Consider the following 20,727-nt stretch of genomic DNA (forward strand, 5'->3'; position numbering starts at 1 on the left):
TGATATGCTGATGCGTTAACACTTTGATAAAAACATTTTGAAAAAACATTTGTAAAAAATATATATTGAAAGAAAATTTCTTTTGTGTTCACACATTTTCTTGTGTGTTCACACAGAATAATTTGGGGCGAAAAAAATTTTATGAGCCTTGTTTTTCAAATGGAGTTTTTCTGCCCAGTGATTAAACTGTAGCGTGTGTTATAAGTCAATATAAGCTCTAACCACGCTCTAAACCCAGTGGCAATTTAGCCTACGGTTTCTGAGGGCTTTTCTCCATTTTTCAACAAATTAGCACCTATTGGTTAATTTTACTAGAGCGTTTTTCTTTGGTATTAGGTTACTGTTTCTGCTCTAGATCACTGCAGTTGTTCAGTTTGATTGTATGCTTATCCTCCCATACCTCTGGTGGGGAAGACTTTGTTGAAACTCAAGCAAGACCGAGGCACCATGATTCTGATTGCTCCTTTTTGGCCACGTCAGATCTGGTTCCCTCTCCTTCTGGAGTTGTCCTTCGAAGAACCGTGGAGATTGGAGTGTTTTCCGACCCTCATCACACAGGACGAAGGGGCGCTTCTGCATCCCAACCTCCAGTCTCTGGCTCTCACGGCCTGGATGTTGAGAGCGTAGACTTTGCCTCTTTGGGTCTGTCGGAGGGTGTCTCCCGTGTCTTGCTTGCTTCCAGAAAAGATTCCACTAAGAGGAGTTACTTCTTTTTATGGAGGAGGTTTGCCGTCTGGTGTGACAGCAAGGCCTTAGATCCTCGCTCCTGTCCTACACAGACCCTGCTTGAATACCTTCTGCACTTGTCTGAGTCTGGTCTCAAGACCAACTCTGTAAGGGTTCACCTTAGCGCAATCAGTGCATACCATTACCGTGTGGAAGGTAAGCCGATCTCAGGACAGCCTTTAGTTGTTCGCTTCATGAGAGGTTTGCTTTTGTCAAAGCCCCCCGTCAAACCTCCTACAGTGTCATGGGATCTCCATGTCGTTCTCACCCAACTGATGAAACCTCCTTTTGAGGCACTGAACTTCTGCCATCTGAAGTACTTGACCTGGAAGGTCATTTTCTTGGTGGCAGTTACTTCAGCTCGTAGAGTCAGTGAGCTTCAGGCCCTGGTAGCCCAGGCCCCTTACACCAGATTTCATCATAATAGAGTAGTCCTCCGCACTCACCCTAAGTTCTTGCCGAAGGTAGTGTCGGAGTTCCATCTGAACCAGTCAATTGTCTTGACAACATTCTTTCCCCGTCCGCATTCCTGCCCTGCTGAACGTCAGCTGCACACATTGGACTGCAAAAGAGCATTGGCCTTCTATCTGGAGCGGACACAGCCCAACAGACAGTCCGCCCAATTGTTTGTTTCTTTTGATCCCAACAGGAGGGGAGTGGCTGTGGGGAAACGCACCATTTCCAATTGGCTAGCAGATTGCATTTCCTTCACTTACGCCCAGGCTGGGCTGGCTCTTGAGGGTCATGTCACGGCTCATAGTGTTAGAGCCATGGCAGCGTCAGTGGCCCACTTGAAGTCAGCCACTATTGAAGAGATTTGCAAGGCTGTGACGTGGTCATCTGTCCACACATTCACATGTCATTACTGCCTGCAGCAGGATACCCGACGCGACAGTTGGTTCGGGCAGTCAGTGCTTCAGAATCTGTTCGGGGTTTAGAAACCAACTCCACACCCCTAGGCCCATTTTTATTCTGTTCCAGGCTACACTCTCAGTTAGTTGGATAAGTTGTTAGGTCAATCTGAGTTATGTCCTCGCCGTTGCGAGGCCCAATTGACCATGTTTGTTGTTTTGAGTGAGCCTGGGGGCTAGGGATACCCCATCAGTGAGAACAAGCAGCCTGCTTGTCCTCGGAGAAAGCGAATGCTACATACCTGTAGAAGGTATTCTCCGAGGACAGCAGGCTGATTGTTCTCACAAACCCGCCCGCCTCCTCTTTGGAGTTGTGTCTTACCTTGTCTTTGTCTTGCTACATACTGGACTGACTAACACGAGCCGGTTCGGGCGGGAAGACGGCCGCGCATACGCGGTGCGCATCGGCGCGCGAGGGCTAGCAAAGGCCTTTGCTAGTGAAGTTTCCGGTTGGAGGGGGAACAATCAGCCTGCTGTCCTCGGAGAATACCTTCTACAGGTATGTAGCATTCGCTATACTGGAAGCAATAGCAAGCTCATTGAGAAGTTAAGAACTATTATGAGAGTAATTTTATAAAATGTATCCATATATAAAGCTTGATTAACATGTATAAAAGGGCTTTATTAAAAAATAGTGTGACCGCATTTGCAGGGTATAGTATATTGTAGGTGGTTATATATATATTTTGTAAGAGGCCAATTCCTACCTATGTACTCGCTTATGTCTAGGGGGCGTGGCCTCTGCCCAACCTTAGCTGCATGGAAAATAACGGACAGACCAATGGAATATATTAGTTTATTTATACAGCGTTATATACAAAATTATAGAAAACTCTTATCAGCCTATAGCATCAGCAATTCCTTATTGCATGCACAATGATACCAAACTATAGAGAATAACTATGATTATCCTATGGGCTAAAATCTGTAATAACAGATAAACACAATACCAAGATCCTAATGATTACCACACAAATCTTATACTAGGCTAACAGCAACTAGATCATAAATCCTGACGTCACACATCTGATGGGTCCGAGCACAGACTAATTATCTAACCCAGCCTGAAGGAAGTAAACTATGATCTCACCGTCCCGGTCACCAGATCAGATTCCTTCCGATTCCTCAGCCGAATGTCTCAGCGAGGTCCCACAAGCTCAGGTGATGCACTTGTCTTGATCAGCCACAGATGATACAGACGCAGTATAGATCCTGTAGACAGCTGTAACCTGGGGAAAAGCTTTGCCAGGTATTATCAGTAAGTCTCTCAGGTAAATCAGGTGCTTGCAGAAATGCAAGTGTTCTCCTCTTCTGTTCTTCTGTTCGGTTCTTCAGCAACTAACTTGTTTCTGTTCCCGCTTCTCAGACCAATCCGTTTTCTGGGAGCCAATCAGAAATAATCCCACCATGTACTCCCAGCATCTGTATGAAGCTTCCTTTGTCCGTCTTATCTCGTACGCTCTCTCTCTCTCTCTCCCTCAGGGACATGCATTCTCCCCCGATACAGAGTGACCTTGGAGGTGGTGCAGGCTTCAGTAAATCTATTACAAGCTGAAATGCTGACTTCTGCACAGTTGGTAGTCAGACATATAGGTGAAAGGTTGCAGCGTCCATGTTGGCTGACAAGGTGCTCTCATTTGCACACAGGGTGGGTGAGATCACAGCAAATACTCCTACAGATTCCCCCCCCTTGGAGATGGAAATTACTGCAAAGGAGTAAAGGCCTTCTCCAACCTAACTACAAAAATAAGCCAGACAGTTCAGTCAGGATTCAGGTACAAACTTCATGGTCAAAACTACAAAAAGTTTCAAAGTAAATCTCAACTAATGCAAAATAACGCTCTTCAAACAGTTCAATTAAGCAAAATAATGTTCACAAGGAAATCACAAATGCTAATACAGCAAAATACTGAATAATAGAACCCGCATGTGCAGTTAGTTAAAAGTCTTAACACATGAAAATTAATCAAACAAATCATGAACCATAATCACATAGATCATGAAAATCACATCATGCAAAGCAAAGCATATTAGTACAGAAAAGTGAACGGAATAAATCGTTGGCAAAACTCTGGTCAGATGTAACTACATAAAGTCTTGCAATCTCATCGCCGTAGGAGACAAAGTGTTTACGCGATAGCGTAAATGACGAAGGTCTCTCCAAAACACTACAGCACACAGGAGCATGATGACCCACGAGATGGTCAAAAGTGGGATGACAACGTGAGTGGACATGTGGAACTGGGTGACATCAGATGAACGACGTTTGTAATCTGCAACCTCGAGAGTCTCATGGTCGACAGATAATTCAACAGTGTGAGAGTCTTTGGACTGTAAAAATGGTATAAGGTCCATAGCAAAGTCAATAGGATGTCCACGAAATACATCAAGCACTTCCAACTCAGAAACAACCGGGTCTGTGTCAAGATAAAACAGGGAAACTCCTCCTACATGGGCAACAGCATACTTGGGTACAGCGATCACACAAACATTGCAAGGAAGAGTGTAACGGTTGATTACATCATGCTTCTGAAAGGTGACAGTAAGTTCCGTACTAGGTGTGCTAACTAACCATACCGTATCCAGTACAGCTACAGTGGTATCAGAAAAATCGTCATATTTTGACACGGTAACCTTACATTTCTCTTGGACATTCTCTGTGGACAAGCCACAAAGAGCTTCTGTTGTGTCTTTCAGGAAAGGTTTACCAGGGCATAGCCAATTAACATCTTTAGTTTTGTGGCAAAGGTCTAAGTTAGGGACCAAATAATGTTGCGGAGCATCCTGTTGGTAAGCAACATACTTAGGTGTATCAACATTAAGGTACAAATTCTCATGCCAGGTACCTACATTTACAACTTGTTTAAGCTGATATACATTCTCAGGCATAATAAATGGCAAATTAAGGATGAAGGCAATTTCCATACGCTCCATATCCAAATAAAGGGGAAAGGCAGTACCTAAATGAAATGCGATTTGAATTTGAAAAGGTTCAATAGACAAACGGGTAACCTTGGCAAAGGCATCTTTAACAACATCAGATGGTATTAGGTACGTTGGTATCTGTCCCTGCATTAGCTTACTAACACTGGTATCTACTTCCCTAAATAAATCCTGGATAAGGTCCTTAACAGGTTGTATAAACACACGGTCTTCATTCATGGTACCTTTAATTGTCAACAAATCAGCTGTGTTAGCACTAATTTTATGTGTATGTAAATTCACAAGAGTGACCGTATCAGCAATAGTTTTACCCTGGGCCACAAGTTGGCTCTGTTGGACTACCAATTTGGTCTCGATGGCTTTCAAGTCTGCTTGGATGGCTTGTATATTGGCCTGCAGCTTTTGGACAGAAACTACATTGGCAACAGACATGGAAATACCAAAAAGTGAACCAATGGCAGAAAAAATCAAACCACCGGCCAGACCAAGAAAACGCTTAGATCTGGACCTGGAATTATAAGGTTGCATAGGTTGTACCATGACTTTGTCCAGTTGATGCAAAATGTTCTTCACTTGTGCACGGGCATTTTGCATATAATTGAAAAACCAGGAATGGGTAACAGCAGACAGAGATAAGTTACTCATATTGAAATGTTTCAGTAGCACATGCATTGGGTCAAGGGACACAACTACTTTCTGTGGAACAATCTGGGACTGGGTAATCAGGAAGCCAGGGGTATCTTGCAGAACAACTCCCGACATGGGACCAGGTTCGATCATCTTGGACCACGATCCCAGCAGCACGGAGATCAAGAACACGATCATCAGGGTTCTTTTCTGCATCTGCAAGGTACAAAGAAAACAGACTATGCTGTTGGGGTGTTAGTACAGTTCGTGTCATCAACACATACGTCTGGAATCAAATGACTGGGATGACGTGGTCTCAACTGATTGATGTGGACCCATTTAAGGGTGTCTTCACAGTTAGTATTTTTCTTGAGGCAAATTTGGTAAGCCACAGGTGAAGCTTTTTCCACTATTGGGAATGGACCACGCCAACTATGCAGAAACTTCCTTTCTTTAACCTTGTTTCTGGCAAAATTGAAGTAGAATACCTTGTCGCCAATTTGGTATTCTTTAGAGGTAGTCCCTTGATCATAATAGGCTTTTCTACCTCTAGCGCTACTTTCCAAATTTTTCTGAGCAAAGGCAAAGGCACTTTGCAAATGCTTACGCAAATGGGTGACATATTCATGAGTGGAGGTAGCACTGGACAAGTTCACATCATTAGTCCTGTACAACAAATGAATTGGTAATGTCATTTCCCTACCTGTCATCATCTCAAAAGGAGACACTCCGGTGGAACGGTGGGGTGTGGAACGAATCGCCAAAAGGACCAATGGTAAAACAATGTCCCAATTCTTACCTGAGGATGACACATACTTCTTCAGAATGGTCACGATGGTGCGATTAGCTCTTTCCACCTGTCCCGAAGATTGAGGTCGGTAAGCTATGTGCAACTTACTCTTTACTCCAAGCATCTTCCACATCTGTTGAATCACCTCTGCCGTGAACTGAGAACCTTGGTCTGAATCCACTCGCATAGGCAAACCCCACCGGCTGAACACATGATTCAGTAGTAAGGTAGCCGTGGTTTCTGCCGTGCAGTTGGGTGCAGGCAGACACTCCAACCACTTGGTGAACAAGCAGGTGACCGTGAGCAAGTACTTGTTACCACGAGTGGATCGAACTACAGGACCAACCCAATCAATCTGGATATCCGACCAGGGCATGGCGATACCCTTCTTCCTAAGTGGTGCTCGGTGAGATGGTGAAGATGGCTGGAAACGACAACAGGTCAAACCCCTCGCGTGTACAACTGTACATCCTGTCGCATGTGAGGCCAATAAGCTACTTGCTTTAGGGTCTCATAGGTGATATTCTCCCCTCGATGTCCAGCACATGGTTCGTCATGGGCATGCTGCAACATAATGCCTCGATATTCTTTAGGCACCACCCATTGCTCAATGCCATGCTTACTCGTCCGAATAAGCAGGTCCTTGTGAAGTTTGAACTTCTCTCGGGAGGCGTAGAGTATCCTCATTTCCTCATCTTGCTTGTGTTCGTCCGTCAGGGAACAGTCTTGCGGATTCCATATGTACTCATAAAATCTACCGATCACCGGGTCGGATTTCTGTGCCATGACAAGATCAAAGGATGGGACTTCCCTGCACCACTGGACCACCGGCGTGTCGTTGGACTTCTTCGCCTGTCGTCGGGTGACCGCATGGAGAGCCGCAGTCTCCACATCTGGGGGTCGCCATAATTCTCCTGTAAGCGCACCCTCCTTGGCCAGGTGATCGGCCAAGTCGTTTCCCAGCTTGTCGGGACTGTCAACTTTTGCATGACCCTTGACCTTCTTCCAATAGATGGTCATGTCATGGTCCCTTACCAGTTGATCTAAAATCTGGATCAAGTTTCCATGATGTACTGGTTTTCCTTTGGAATTTAACATATTTTTCTGCTTCCAGATGGGCAAATGGGACACAAAATTCTGTCTCACATAGTCCGAATCCGTACATATGACCAACTGTCGGACTCCTTTCTGAATTGCAGACTGTACCGCCACCAGAGCTGCCACAATCTCAGCGTACTGATTAGTTCGCGAGCCCAAGCTGTGCTTCAGGGTCTCTTCAAGATTGGTTGGATCCCATACCACTCCTACTCCTGCAACCAATTCCTTGACTGTATCACGACGGTAAGCACAACCATCTACATAGACCTTAGGCATGGTAGCACAAGTCTGTTCATCATACAGATGGTGTCGATGAGGTTCTTTCTCTAGCGGGGGAACATCTGCTTCGGGAATACCTGCAATGGAATCCTGTTCTGCACAATCATGTAGGTCAGCCATACCTTGGGCTACTGCGTTACGATGTTTCTGAGCATACCTTACCTCCAGAGGCCAGCCTTGAAGAGCCAATGTCCAGGAGACTATTTTGCTGTTTGACACTCGACCGGTCTTAATTCGGTCACTACCCAAGAAACTGATGGGCTGGTGGCAAGTCTCCACAATTAGCTTCTCACCTTGGATGTAACTTCTGAAGTGTTGCAAAGCCCAAACGGTAGACAGGAGTGCTTTCTCACAGTCGGAATACTTCCTCTCCACATCCGTTAGTCCTTTACTGGCATACGCCACTACCCTCTTATCCGTGTCATACTTCTGATATAGGACAGCACTCATAGAGTGTTGGGAATATCCCAAGTCCACGTAGAACTCACGACCTCCCTCGGGGTATGCGAGGCATGGGAAGCAGCTAAGCTTGTCTTTCAGCTCCTGCATAGCAGATTTCTGTTCTGGCCCCCAGACCCAAGGTGTATCTTTCTTCAACAACTTGACCAACGGTCGGGTGATCTCCGCATACTCATCTATGAACTGTCTGGAGTAGTTGCAAATTCCTAGAAAGGAACGAAGTTCAGTGATATTGGTGGGCTGTTTCAACTGTTGTAAAGACTGCACTCGCTTCTTCTGGGGTCGCAGACCCTCAGCAGAAATTTCATACCCTAAGTAATTCAGTGATTTCCTGCACCATTGTCCTTTGGCAAGAGTCAGTTTAGCTCCAGCATCTGCCAACTGTGTGAAGACATGCTCCATCTCCTCCAGGTGTTCCTGAAAGGTAGGACTCTTGATCAGAATGTCATCCACATAGACCACTGTTCCTCGAGCTTCAGCATCTGGTAGGGCTTTGTGTAGGAAAATGTTGAATTCGGCAGGTGAATTGAGAAACCCAAAGGGTGTCCTGTTCCACGTATACTGCTTCTTCCCAAACGTAAAAGCCAGTTTATGCTGATCGTGGGGATGGACTGGTACTGTCCAAAACCCTGATGCCAAATCCAGGCTGGTGAAATACTTAGCCCCCCTGATGGTTGCAAGGTTCTGATCCAGTGGAGCCATAGGCCACCGGGACAAGGGTACTCGCTTATTCAACTGACGGTAATCCAGAGCGATTCTCCAGCTGTTATTCTTTTTCAAGATGGGCCACAGAGGGGAGTTGTACGTGCTGTTGCATTGTCTGATGATACCCCTGGTTTCCAAAGTGTTGAGAATCTCTTGTACAGACTCATAGGACGCCAATGGAATCTTATACTGACGCACAAAGACAGGCTTGCTACCAGGTTCCGTAGGCACTCTGGTGACATGTAGGTTCGTAAGTCCACAGTCATACGAATCTACAGCAAAAAGGTCCTTGTAATTGTACAACAACTGAGTCAACCTCCTCTTCTCTGTGTAAGTAGTACAAGCATCAGCCTGTTCCACTTGCTCTTTCACCATAGCATCAAACTCTGAGAAAGGTTGGTTGGATGAAATTTCCACCTGTTCTTCAATGTCCTCCTGCAAGGTTGAGGTTTCCACAGCATTCACCCTTCGAGGCTTCTGAGGTACAGACATTTCCCTGGACAGAAACAAGAAGTCATCTTCCACCTGTACCTGGGCACACGTCGCATCATAGGGCCAAACAAACTCGAGAGATATGAGGCCCCTGGGAGAGGTAAACCAACTGTCAGTCGTCTCCCCCCCCTGGCAGGTGTCCCAAGAAGAAGGCAGCCTGCCAAGGATAGGCAAACTTACCTCGACATCATGGAAGGACTGGCCAACCAGAAAGCCAACAGAATCTCCAGCAGATAGCTCCACTTCAGCAGACTGTGGATTTGTGACCAACAGGTATAAGGTGGTACCGGTGACCTCCAAACATGGCAGAACACCAATTGCCAATCCAAGGTCTCGAAAGTGGGCATGTGGGTTAAAGAACACTACATCATCCAGCAGACGTTGTCCTTGAGCGAGGCGAAGCTTGAGGGAAAAATCCCGAACTCTTCCTGGAATGGTTACATCCTTGTCACAGACTACCTCACAGACCTGGGGAATGGTCTGTCCAGACTTCAAACAAACAGCCATAGGTTCAAGTTCCACTGGGTTGTTCTGCATTCTACTCCACAGGACAAGATTCACCAGGTCCACATAAACTCCCAGTCGTGCAAGGCAATCTGACCCCAAACATAAGGGTTCCCTCAAGCCCCGGACAATAGAGAAGTGGTGGGTGAATGTCTTCTTTCCCACAGTCAAGGGAAGGCCACATATTCCGTCAAGCGGCTTGGAGCCTTGTCCCGGTACCTGTACCGAAGTAGAGGAACATCTGCTGAAGGGAAGTTGTACAGACTTACGAATTTGGCTGTACAAAGAGTCACTGATGTAGGAGAGATCACTAGTGAACAGTAAAGTAGCTTGAAGCAATTGGGTGTTAGCCACTTGAACTGGTATGGTGAATTCATCACCTTTCTGGGTGATGACAGTCACCTTGCAAGGATGAGCAAAATCAGGACCAGAGATAGGAGATGAGATTTCAAGTAATGCTGAGTCCTGTGAAACAATCTCTAGTTGGTCCGTTTGTTGCACCAGCTCTTCATGCTTCTGACCCCCTTTTGGTGCCTCTGTCAACGGAGGCTCCCGCCTGGGCAGATCCGCGGAACACCGGAGATCAGTCCGCAGGGGAGTGTCCTGTAGTTCCACAGAGTTGGCATCACCGACTGTACGCCAGTATCTCCCTCGCACATATTTAAGGGGTCGAGTGACTTTAGACCAGATTGTTTCCTCGTCATAATCCAAAACAGGCCGAAATCTCTTCAAAAGGTCATTTCCAATCAGAAATTCTTCACCCTCGCTGGTAGTGATGATGGCTGGGTGCCTGACGGTCATCTGTCCAAGCTGTAAAGATAGCCAAACCTGTCCCACAGTTCCAATACTTTGATTGCCATAGGCCACCAGTGACAAGTCGCTCGGTGTGACATGCAGCACATCCCGACCCCCCCCTAGAGATGCCTCTAGTTTCTGAAACAGGCCCTGGGTGACCAAAGTCACCTCTGAGGCTGTATCCAGGAGACCTTCACAGGAAAGTATTTGTTGAATTAACAACTCCACGGTATATCTGTAACCTTTAGATATAAGCTTACCTAGAAAATACCTGACTTCCTGGGATGAGTCTTTTGAAAGAGGCCCTTCCGGGTTCGAGGACTGCGACGCAGCATGGTTCACGGGGGACTCCTCACTGATGGGCGACAACGCATCCACGTGGACAGTGGGGACGCTTGCGGTAACAGGTTCTGTGGCCACGTCTAGTCATGCTTGTTCTTCCTCCGAAGAGGATGGCTGTTCCACCTCAACAGATTTAACACTAAGCCCTGGAGGGGTCGGCGGTCTAGAAGACTGGTCCTTCTGCTTCTGGAATTTGACCTTTTTATGAGATGGAGGTGTCTTAGGTACATTGCTAGACTCCGCGATTGAACATCTTGCCATCAATTGGTCCAGCTGAGCTTGCATAGCACGGATCTTCTCTGCATTCCACTTCTTCTGATTAAACCGCTTCTTTTTAGGTTGTTGCTGTCCCTCCTGTGCAATAGGAGGCGCTGCATCCCGCGGCAGGGCCTGAGAGCCCGGCGGCGTAGTTGGTCTCGGCGCTTTGTTTTCCAGAGAAAGCGTGGAAGTGACCGCACAAACAGCGGGTGGTATCACCCTGTTGCGACTCTTGGATGCCGGTTTCGGAGTCTCGGCTATTGGCTTGGCGCGGCAGATTTCAAAAATTCCTTCAGCCTGCTTTAGAAGGCTGGAATAGGGTTCTGCGTTTTTTCCTGCCAAGGGAATCTTTATCGGATCAGGCAGACCCTGTATAAAAAGTTCCCTGAAATCACCAAATTCAAGATCTTTAGAATCAGGCGGCACCCCCCCTTGGTAAAATGCACGCTTCAAGCGATGGGCCCACTCCCGCGGACTCTCCTCCGGATTACAACTAATAGTATACGCTGCACGCTTAGCTTCCAGAGAGTTGGCAAAGAGACCGTAGCGCTTCGCTAAGGCTTGCTCCACTGACCGTAAATCGGGGTTATCGGACATGATCAAATCTAGAACTTCATGGCACTCGGTACTAAAGGTCCATTTGAGGAGGGCTCTGATGTCATCCTCAGAAGAGACGTGCATGGTCTGCAGGAGTTCATGCACTGCCTTAAGATGGGTTTCTATGGATACCGAGGCAGATTCTTTAAAAGGCGCTATTACGGTGCGTAGCATCTTTATAATATATGCTTGCCTCTCCATAGACATTCCTTTCTTGGGTTCCGGCTTGCCATGCCGCTGATCACTACCAGGTGTAGAGAACCTCGGGGCAGGTGTGTTGCTAAAACTGGGTGGATCTGCCGGAGGCTGAAACCCTGAGCTAGGCACCTGACCAAGTGAGCTGATGATTTCAGCAGGCCGTCCCTGGACCCGTGCCCCCAATGGGTGGGTCACTGTCTCGGGTCTGCTGCTTCGGTCACCAGCCACTATGGGGCTGGATTGTACAGAGGGGCGGGAAAGAGCCGAAGCCATGCCCCCAATGGGTGTGTTTAACTCGGGTCCCTCCCGGCTCACGTAACGGTTCATTTCGGGAGCTGGGCTTGGGTGACCCGCAGCAAAACTGTCGGGGAACTCTAAGGTATCCGGTACTTCTTCCTGCGCCATGTGCGTAAGCTCTTGCTGCATTGTGGAAATCTTTACAGTGCACTCATCTAATGCTTTAGACAATGAATCTCTGTCCTTCACTGTACATTGTAATTGCAGTGAGACTGTCTCCTGCTTCTCTTTTAACTCCGCCAACTCTAGCTTGGCGGCGTGCCAATCTTGAAACACAGACACAGATTCTTCTTGAGTGGTCACTAGCTCCCTGCGCAACTCACTCTGAACACCTTCTGAGAACTGTTTTAGCTCCCGATTTAATGTCTGCAACTTATCTGTTTCCCTAGTCTGGTTGTGTAATGCATCAGTCAAACGAGAAAATTTCTCTTGCAACGAATCAAAAGACACGAGGTACTGGGCAATTTCTTGCTTTAATGTGTAATTAAGTGCTTCACAATCAGTTAGGTCACACTGCAAAGTTTTACACTTATCATACAGTGTCTGGCACTCCGTACAAATCTCTTCAGAGGAGTCAGGTGGGGCGGGGCTTACATTGGTCCCTGCTAAAGCAGATTTGGCAGTGTCTAAATCAACTCGTAATGCAGCTAACTCACTGTCTCGCTCCTGTACAGTTTCCCTAGTCTGGGACAAATCTAACTGCAACTCCGCTATGCGATCTGTTAGAGGTGCAGATACCTCTCTTATCTCATTCATCAAAGAGTCTTTAACTGCCAAAAGAGACACGCCCAGTTCACAAAGCATCCATTGTGACAAATGCTGTTTCTCTTTTATAATTGTATTTAAAACCGTAGCATATGCTTCTGAGCTATTCGGTGAACTGCTACTAAATAAAGCACGTACAGACTCTACTGTAGGAGGTGTTGGTTTCGTCTTACTATGAGAGAGTGGCAGTAATATTTTCAGCACGCCCTTCTCCTTTTCACTCAGGAGAATTTCAGGCAATGTGCCAACCGTGCCGGTCGCCATGTTAAAGACTAAACACACCCTGTTTTCCTTCCTTACAGAGAGTTAGAGAGACCGTTTCTTTCTCTTTTGGAGCTCAGAGTAATAAATCTGTCAACCAATTACAGCAATAAAACACAGCTGTATCAACAAAGGTCTGCCGTCAGCTAGGGTAAATCTGCAGTTCGTGCAAAAAGAAACAGAGGGTTAAACCAGCTTTCTGAAAAGACCCAGAAAAGTTTTAACTTCTGCTATTCTTGCACCAACCGTCCCGGACGAGCCCCCAATTTGTAGGTGGTTATATATATATTTTGTAAGAGGCCAATTCCTACCTATGTACTCGCTTATGTCTAGGGGGCGTGGCCTCTGCCCAACCTTAGCTGCATGGAAAATAACGGACAGACCAATGGAATATATTAGTTTATTTATACAGCGTTATATACAAAAATATAGAAAACTCTTATCAGCCTATAGCATCAGCAATTCCTTATTGCATGCACAATGATACCAAACTATAGAGAATAACTATGATTATCCTATGGGCTAAAATCTGTAATAACAGATAAACACAATACCAAGATCCTAATGATTACCACACAAATCTTATACTAGGCTAACAGCAACTAGATCATAAATCCTGACGTCACACATCTGATGGGTCCGAGCACAGACTAATTATCTAACCCAGCCTGAAGGAAGTAAACTATGATCTCACCGTCCCGGTCACCAGATCAGATTCCTTCCGATTCCTCAGCCGAATGTCTCAGCGAGGTCCCACAAGCTCAGGTGATGCACTTGTCTTGATCAGCCACAGATGATACAGACGCAGTATAGATCCTGTAGACAGCTGTAACCTGGGGAAAAGCTTTGCCAGGTATTATCAGTAAGTCTCTCAGGTAAATCAGGTGCTTGCAGAAATGCAAGTGTTCTCCTCTTCTGTTCTTCTGTTTGGTTCTTCAGCAACTAACTTGTTTCTGTTCCCGCTTCTCAGACCAATCCGTTTTCTGGGAGCCAATCAGAAATAATCCCACCATGTACTCCCAGCATCTGTATGAAGCTTCCTTTGTCCGTCTTATCTCGTACGCTCTCTCTCTCTCTCTCCCTCAGGGACATGCATTCTCCCCCGATACAGAGTGACCTTGGAGGTGGTGCAGGCTTCAGTAAATCTATTACAAGCTGAAATGCTGACTTCTGCACAGTTGGTAGTCAGACATATAGGTGAAAGGTTGCAGCGTCCATGTTGGCTGACAAGGTGCTCTCATTTGCACACAGGGTGGGTGAGATCACAGCAAATACTCCTACAATATACACTGAAAGTGTGCATCTACTTTTTATGTGAGTTGCATGTAGACAGGGTTGTAGTGTACAGAATACTGATGCACACATTTATACCAGCTTCGGAGCAAATGTTAAATGTTTTCATTGGCTTTTGCATGTTATTGGAGCTGATTCTGGTAACCTATGTTAAGTACATAGGCACCTAGGTTTCCTTTATAAAACAGGCTTAAAATAGGCACTTTTTTGAACTTCACATAGGCATCCTTTTATAAGATTAAATGCTGTAAGTAAATGCACCAGGATTTATAATCTGGACCTCAAATAATTATGCAGATGTATGAAATTTATAAATTATTTTAAGACTCAGATTAGGAGTAACGTTTACTAGCATCTGTACCCTGCTCTGGTGGTATTGTTACATTTTTGTGCTGGTGTTTTTGTGATAATTTTACATTCTTTCTATAACTTTCCTTAAGGCCTGTTATGGATTTTCAGCTTACCATGGATTCAGATATTAACCTTAAAATGAGTAACGTTATGATGCTGCTGAGGAAATGTTGTAACCACCCATACTTGATTGAATATCCATTGGACCCAGCTACTCAAGAATTTAAGGTATGATTTTTGTTATATGTATGTATTTTTTTTTAATGTTCCTTTTGGTCATTAGCAGTGAGCTGTTAAAAAGCTAAAGCAGCCAACTTCATGATCCAAATTTTAGAGGCCCAGGCACCCAGGATTTTTCCACTTAGTGGCTATCATGCAGCAATTCTCACTTCACACACCTAATGAAGAAAAGGATGTGAAAAAGGCAGGCTTTGTGCATTAGTTAACAAAGAACATAAGAATATCCATACTGGGTCAGATGAATGGTCCCATCTAGCCCAATATCCTGCTTTCAACCGTGGCCAATCCAAGTCATGGGGTGAGGCGAGGCAGAAAGGGCGGAGCCTGGAGTTGCCGGTGGAGGAGAAGGGTACTGAAAGTAGGGATTTGTCTTGAGAGCGGAGGTTACGGGTAGGAACGTAAGGGGAGATGAGGGTAGAGAGGTAACGAGGGGCTGCAGATCGAGTGCATTTGTAGGTTAATAGGAGAAGCTTGAACTGTATGCGGTACCTGATCGGAAGCCAGTGAAGTGACTTGAGGAGAGGAGTGATATGAGTATATCCGTCCAGGCGGAAGATAAGGCGTGCGGCAGAGTTCTGAACGGACTGAAGGGGGGATAGATGGCTAAGTGGGAGGCCAGTGAGGAGTAGGTTGCAGTAGTCAAGGCGAGAGGTAATGAGAGAGTAGATGAGAGTTTGGGTGGTGTGCTCAGAGAGGAAAGGGCGAATTTTGCTAATGTTATAGAGGAAGAAGCGACAGGTCTTGGCTATCTGCTGGATATGCGCAGAGAAGGAGAGGGAGGAGTCGAAGATGACTCCGAGGTTGGGGGCAGATAAGACGGGGACGATGAGGGTGTTATCAGCTGAGATAGAGAGTGGAGGGAGAGGAGAAGTGGGTTTGGGAGGGAAGACAATAAGCTCGGTCTTTGCCATGTTCAGTTTATTTATTTATTTATTTATTTATTGCATTTGTATCCCACATTTTCCCACCTTTTTGCGGGTTCAGTGTGGCTTACAATACGTTATGAAAGATGGAAATACAGTTTGTTACAACTCAGTTAAGGATTACATTGTGAGGAGTTATGCGAGACAAAGTCAAGTATCATTAAGAAATATAACAATGGAAAAGATCATTGAAACATTGGAAAGGAAACAACGGGAAACTAAAAGGGGCAATACATTAGAAGGAAACAACGGGAAACTAAAAGGGGCAATATATAATGACAGGAAAGCATTTGGTATGCATTTTCTGTGAGTAAAGGTATGAGTGTGGTCAGATTAGGGGGGATGAGAATTCAGAGTGGCTGTAATGATGCATTATTGAACAGTGAGTGTGGGCTTTATGTGTTTTGGTTCTTTTCGTAAATTTTCTCAAAAAGATGGGTCTTCAGTAGTTTGTGGAAGGTGGTTTGCTCGTAGATCGTTTTCAGGTTGCGCGGCAGTGAATTCCAGAACTGCGTGCTCATGTAAGAAAAGGTTGATGCGTGCAGCGCCTTGTATTTCAAGCCCTTGCAATTAGGGAAGTGGAGGTTGAGGAAAGTTCGGGATGATCTTTTAGCGTTTCTGGGTGGTAAGTCTATTAAATCAGACATGAGGTTTCAAGTGGCGGTTGGACATCCAGGCAGCAATGTCGGATAAGCAGACCGATACTTTGGCCTGGGTTTCCGCAGTGATGTCTGGTGTGGAGAGATGAAGCTGGTTGTCATCAGCATAAAGATGATATTGGAAACCTTGAGAGGAGATTAGGGAGCCCAGGGAAGAGGTGTAGATTGAAAAAAGAAGGGGTCCAAGGACAGATCCCTGAGGAACTCCCAACAGAGAGGGAGATTGGGGTGGAGGAAGAACCATGAGAGTGTACTCTGAAGGTACGGTGGGAGAGATAAGAGGAGAACCAGGAGAGGACAGAGCCCTGGAACCCAAATGAGGACAGTGTGGCGAGAAGTAAGTTGTGATTGACAGTGTCAAAAGCGGCGGATAGGTCAAGGAGGATGAGGATGGAGTAGTGGCCTTTGGATTTGGCAAGGAACAGGTCAGACTTTAGATACAGTGCCGTTTCTGTCAAGTGTAGGGGGGGCGAAAGCCGGATTGAAGCGGATCGAGGATAGCATGAGAGGAGAGAAAATCAAGGCAGTTACCACACATTAATTTTGGCAATTACCGTGCCATAACAACAAAACTTTGGGGAAGCTTAATAAATGAGGCCGCCAAGTGCATTAGGTTTGGTGGGCTTTGGTAACACATTTGAGGTTTTATTTCCTCCATTCCTCCTCCTCTCACCACCATCACCACCACACACTTAAGAACTTTGCTCAATAGATATTCTTGATATAAACCAATCATTTCTTTATTTTGTATGACACAATATTTGAAAACAAAACAAAAATTTCACATTATTACAGCAGAACCTTTATGCTGAATAATTGGGACCAAGTTTGTTCTGGATAATAGAAAAAATTTTTTTTAAGATAATGGTCATCAACTTTATCCAAAAGCTGCTGGGCAGACTATAGCCTTTAACCTCCACTAAAAACATTTTGTAAATCATCTTTTAGCGGAGATATTTCTCCTCAGAAGTTAAAGGCTGCCCAGTTTTGAAGGGTGTCCAGCTTTCATCCAGTTTCTAGCTCCACTCCTTAGCTAACATGGTTGAGAAAGTAGTACTGTTACTTAACTAATTTGGAAGATTCATGGATAATTGAATGCAACCAAGCAGGGTTAGAAGAGGACATAATACTGAGACAGTTTTATCTTTTTAATCAACTGAGATGTAGGCTACATAGCTCAAAGAAAGAGGTGGCTTGTCCTCTTCCTGGAAGTCTTTGCATTCAACTGTCAGTCACCAGTTGTGTGCCCATTTGCAGTGGTTGTAGATAGGTGGTGCAGTATTGAAATGGTTCCATAGCTTTTTAAAAAGGAGACAGCAGAAGGTTATTGGGAATGGGCAGGATTCTGGCTGGAGGAATGTTCAATAAGGGATACCCTGGGTTCTACCTTCTTAGCTGTTTTGGTCAACTTTGTGGTGCAACTACTAGCTTCCTTGCTCAGACAAAAAGGGTATCATTTTTTATTTTATGCAGATGACATTCAGATTGTTCTGCCACTTGTTGATGGAAACCGTCTAAAGTAGTACAATGGTGTATATACATAGAGGTGTATTTTCAAAGCACTTAGACTTACAAAGTTCCATAGTAACCTATGGAACTTTGTAAGTCTAAGTGCTTTGAAAATGAGCCTAATAGTTTATTAAACCTATTATATTGCTAAGCTCACAATGGTGTGAAAAACAAATCAAAACATATAAAAAAGGAACTATAAATTCAGCTGTTAATTGTTTTAGGTTGGAGATTTTAAAGGATTTAGTGAGGGTGGGCTGTATTTGTTTTGACTATATGTTTTGTTTGTCCATGATTTAACTGTGTAAACCCAGCGTGATACACCGCTTACACAGTTGTGAGATAGTGGAGCTTAATAAAATGACAATGAAATAAAAGCTCCTCCCTAAATGGGTCTCCATCCTGCATACATACAGGAGTTAGTGTTTGTTTTCCTCAAAATAAGCTGAAAGTTGTTCAGCATGTTCTGGGAGCTTTCTAGGTAGGTTTAGATGAGGTTACAGAATAAATGTAACAGTCAAAAACAATTCCCAAAGATTCCGTAAGGCCCACTGAATCCACATAGTAAAGTAAGCTTTTTTTTTTTTTTTTTTTGGGGGGGGGGGGGGCTTCCAGTGCATATGATACCATAATTTAAAAAAAAACTGAAGATTTAAGGCCATCTAATTTATGCTTGTGGCAGTCAATTCTACAGAGCTGTCTTTATAGTAATTTCAGTTGTTTAGTATACTGGAAACATACACCAATCTGGGTTGAGAGGTAAAATGCTGTTCCAATTTAGGGTAAGTAGTTTCCTCAACTTTTTTCTGACAAAAGCAAATTCTACAAACATAATAACTCCAGGCTCCGCCCTTTCTGCCTTGCCTCACCCCATGCCCATACGCCAGGCCCCCTCCCTGCCCATCTTCAAATCTCTGCTTAAAGCCCACCTCTTCAAGGTCGCCTTCGGCACCTAACCTCTACACCTCTACCCAAGAAATCTAGACTGCCCCAACTTGACATTTCGTTCTTTAGAGTGTAAGCTCCTTTGAGCAGGGACCGTCCTTTTTGTTTATTTTGTACAGCGCTGCGTAACCCTAGTAGTGCTCTAGAAATGTTAAGTAGTAGTAGTAACAACTCAACACTTATAAGTTCTTCTGTTACCTTTTTGCCATTTTTTTTCCTCAGGTTGATGAAGAATTAGTGAAGAGTTCAGGCAAATTCTTAGTGCTAGACCGGATGCTCCCAGAGTTGAAAAAAAGAGGACACAAGGTAGTTTTGTTTTACTGTTCAAGGTGTGGGCTTTAAATTATCATTTCTTCTTTGTGTACAACTATATTGTTTTTCAGCCCTGAAGATATGTATTGCTTGCTTATGATTTGCAGGTGCTGATATTTTCACAAATGACAAGAATGTTAGATATTTTGTTGGATTATTGCTACCTGAGGGAATATAATTTCAGCCGGTTAGATGGATCAATGTCTTATACAGAAAGAGAGAAAAATGTAAGTAGTTACTAAACATCTCTCTCTATATATATTTCTTACAGCAGAAGAACTTTTTCCATATGTTTTCTGTGCATATTCCACACCTTCCCCTGCTCCTCTCTGCTGCAGTGCCACATCTTAAAATGCTGGTAGAGATTCCAGTCCTCTGAGTAAAGGCTCATGCACTATAGTGGTGCTTGTAGGAGTGCCCAGCAGGATTCTAACCCCTGCTGGGACAAGAAAAGGAGGCCTCCCATAAATGAGTGCAAGAGAGGAGGAGAGAGTTGAGGGGAAAGTGACAAAGTGCAAGAGAAAGGAGGGGAAAGTGACAAAGTGCAAGAGAAAGGAGTAAGTAGAAGGACAGAACATAGCAGAAGGGGAAGAAGAATAGGGGGAGAACATCTACCTACAGCACATACACACAAAATCATTGCCTTTTTTTGGCTTACAAAAGCCTAATAGCATTCTCATATGTAATTGTAATAAGAATTTTATTGGATTTAAAGTTGAGGGAGTATGCCGATTGTTTAAAAATGCAGTTTCTATGTTCTGGTCTTTCCAATTATTGAACTGAGGCTTGGATTTCCCAAATTAGTGTGCATCTGTATCAGTTGGTTAGCTATTTCCCCTGTCTTTTCAGTAACAATATAATCCAATAGCAAGAGAAATAACTAAAATCAGAAAGCTAATTCTGATTTCTCCATAGTTCCTATATAATGAGACAACTTCACCATGTATAGACAAGTGTTTGCCATAGCATAGCATCTCTAGCTCTTGGAGTCTGCACTAAGGTCAAACATTGGAAACAATTTGGATAAGCTAAAAGTCCAGGGTATTTGTTTAATTAAATGCTTATGTCTTCTGTAGCATCTGGATATTTTATAAACATTGATTTAGTTTGATTATTCCAGTGAGAAACAAAAGCCTAGCTTCTCATTCCAGTCTTCTAGAAGTATGGCCAAAGTCTAAAGAGAAGATCCATAACCAGAAGGAGATGGCTAGAGTGGCAATAATGGATGATGTATCTGTTCCATCCTTCCTTTAATGTCCATACCAGACTAGTCTAGGACCTGTGGGTTGTGCCTGCCAACCAGCAAATAGACAGACTAAAGTCTTTAGGGCTCTACCCTATAAGAGCACCATGCAGCCTATGATGAGTATTTCTCTGACAAGAAACTGCAACTCATACAGAATACAGCTGCTAAACTAATATACAGATTGAATAGATATACCAGTGTT

General features: G+C 44.6%; 1 protein-coding gene across 1 annotated transcript in view; it reads left to right on the top strand.

Annotated features, from left to right (window-relative positions):
- HELLS (helicase, lymphoid specific) overlaps positions 1 to 20,727 on the top strand; it is a 351,006-nt gene that overhangs the window by 254,466 nt on the left and 75,813 nt on the right. The window contains exons 15-17 of the mRNA XM_030203455.1: positions 14,781 to 14,919; positions 19,190 to 19,273; positions 19,387 to 19,506. Coding sequence (XP_030059315.1) covers positions 14,781 to 14,919; positions 19,190 to 19,273; positions 19,387 to 19,506 — 343 coding nt within the window. The remainder of the gene's footprint in view (positions 1 to 14,780; positions 14,920 to 19,189; positions 19,274 to 19,386; positions 19,507 to 20,727) is intronic.

This window comes from Microcaecilia unicolor, chromosome 5 (assembly GCF_901765095.1).
Source record: "Microcaecilia unicolor chromosome 5, aMicUni1.1, whole genome shotgun sequence".
In the NCBI taxonomy this organism is placed as follows: Eukaryota; Metazoa; Chordata; class Amphibia; order Gymnophiona; family Siphonopidae; genus Microcaecilia; species Microcaecilia unicolor.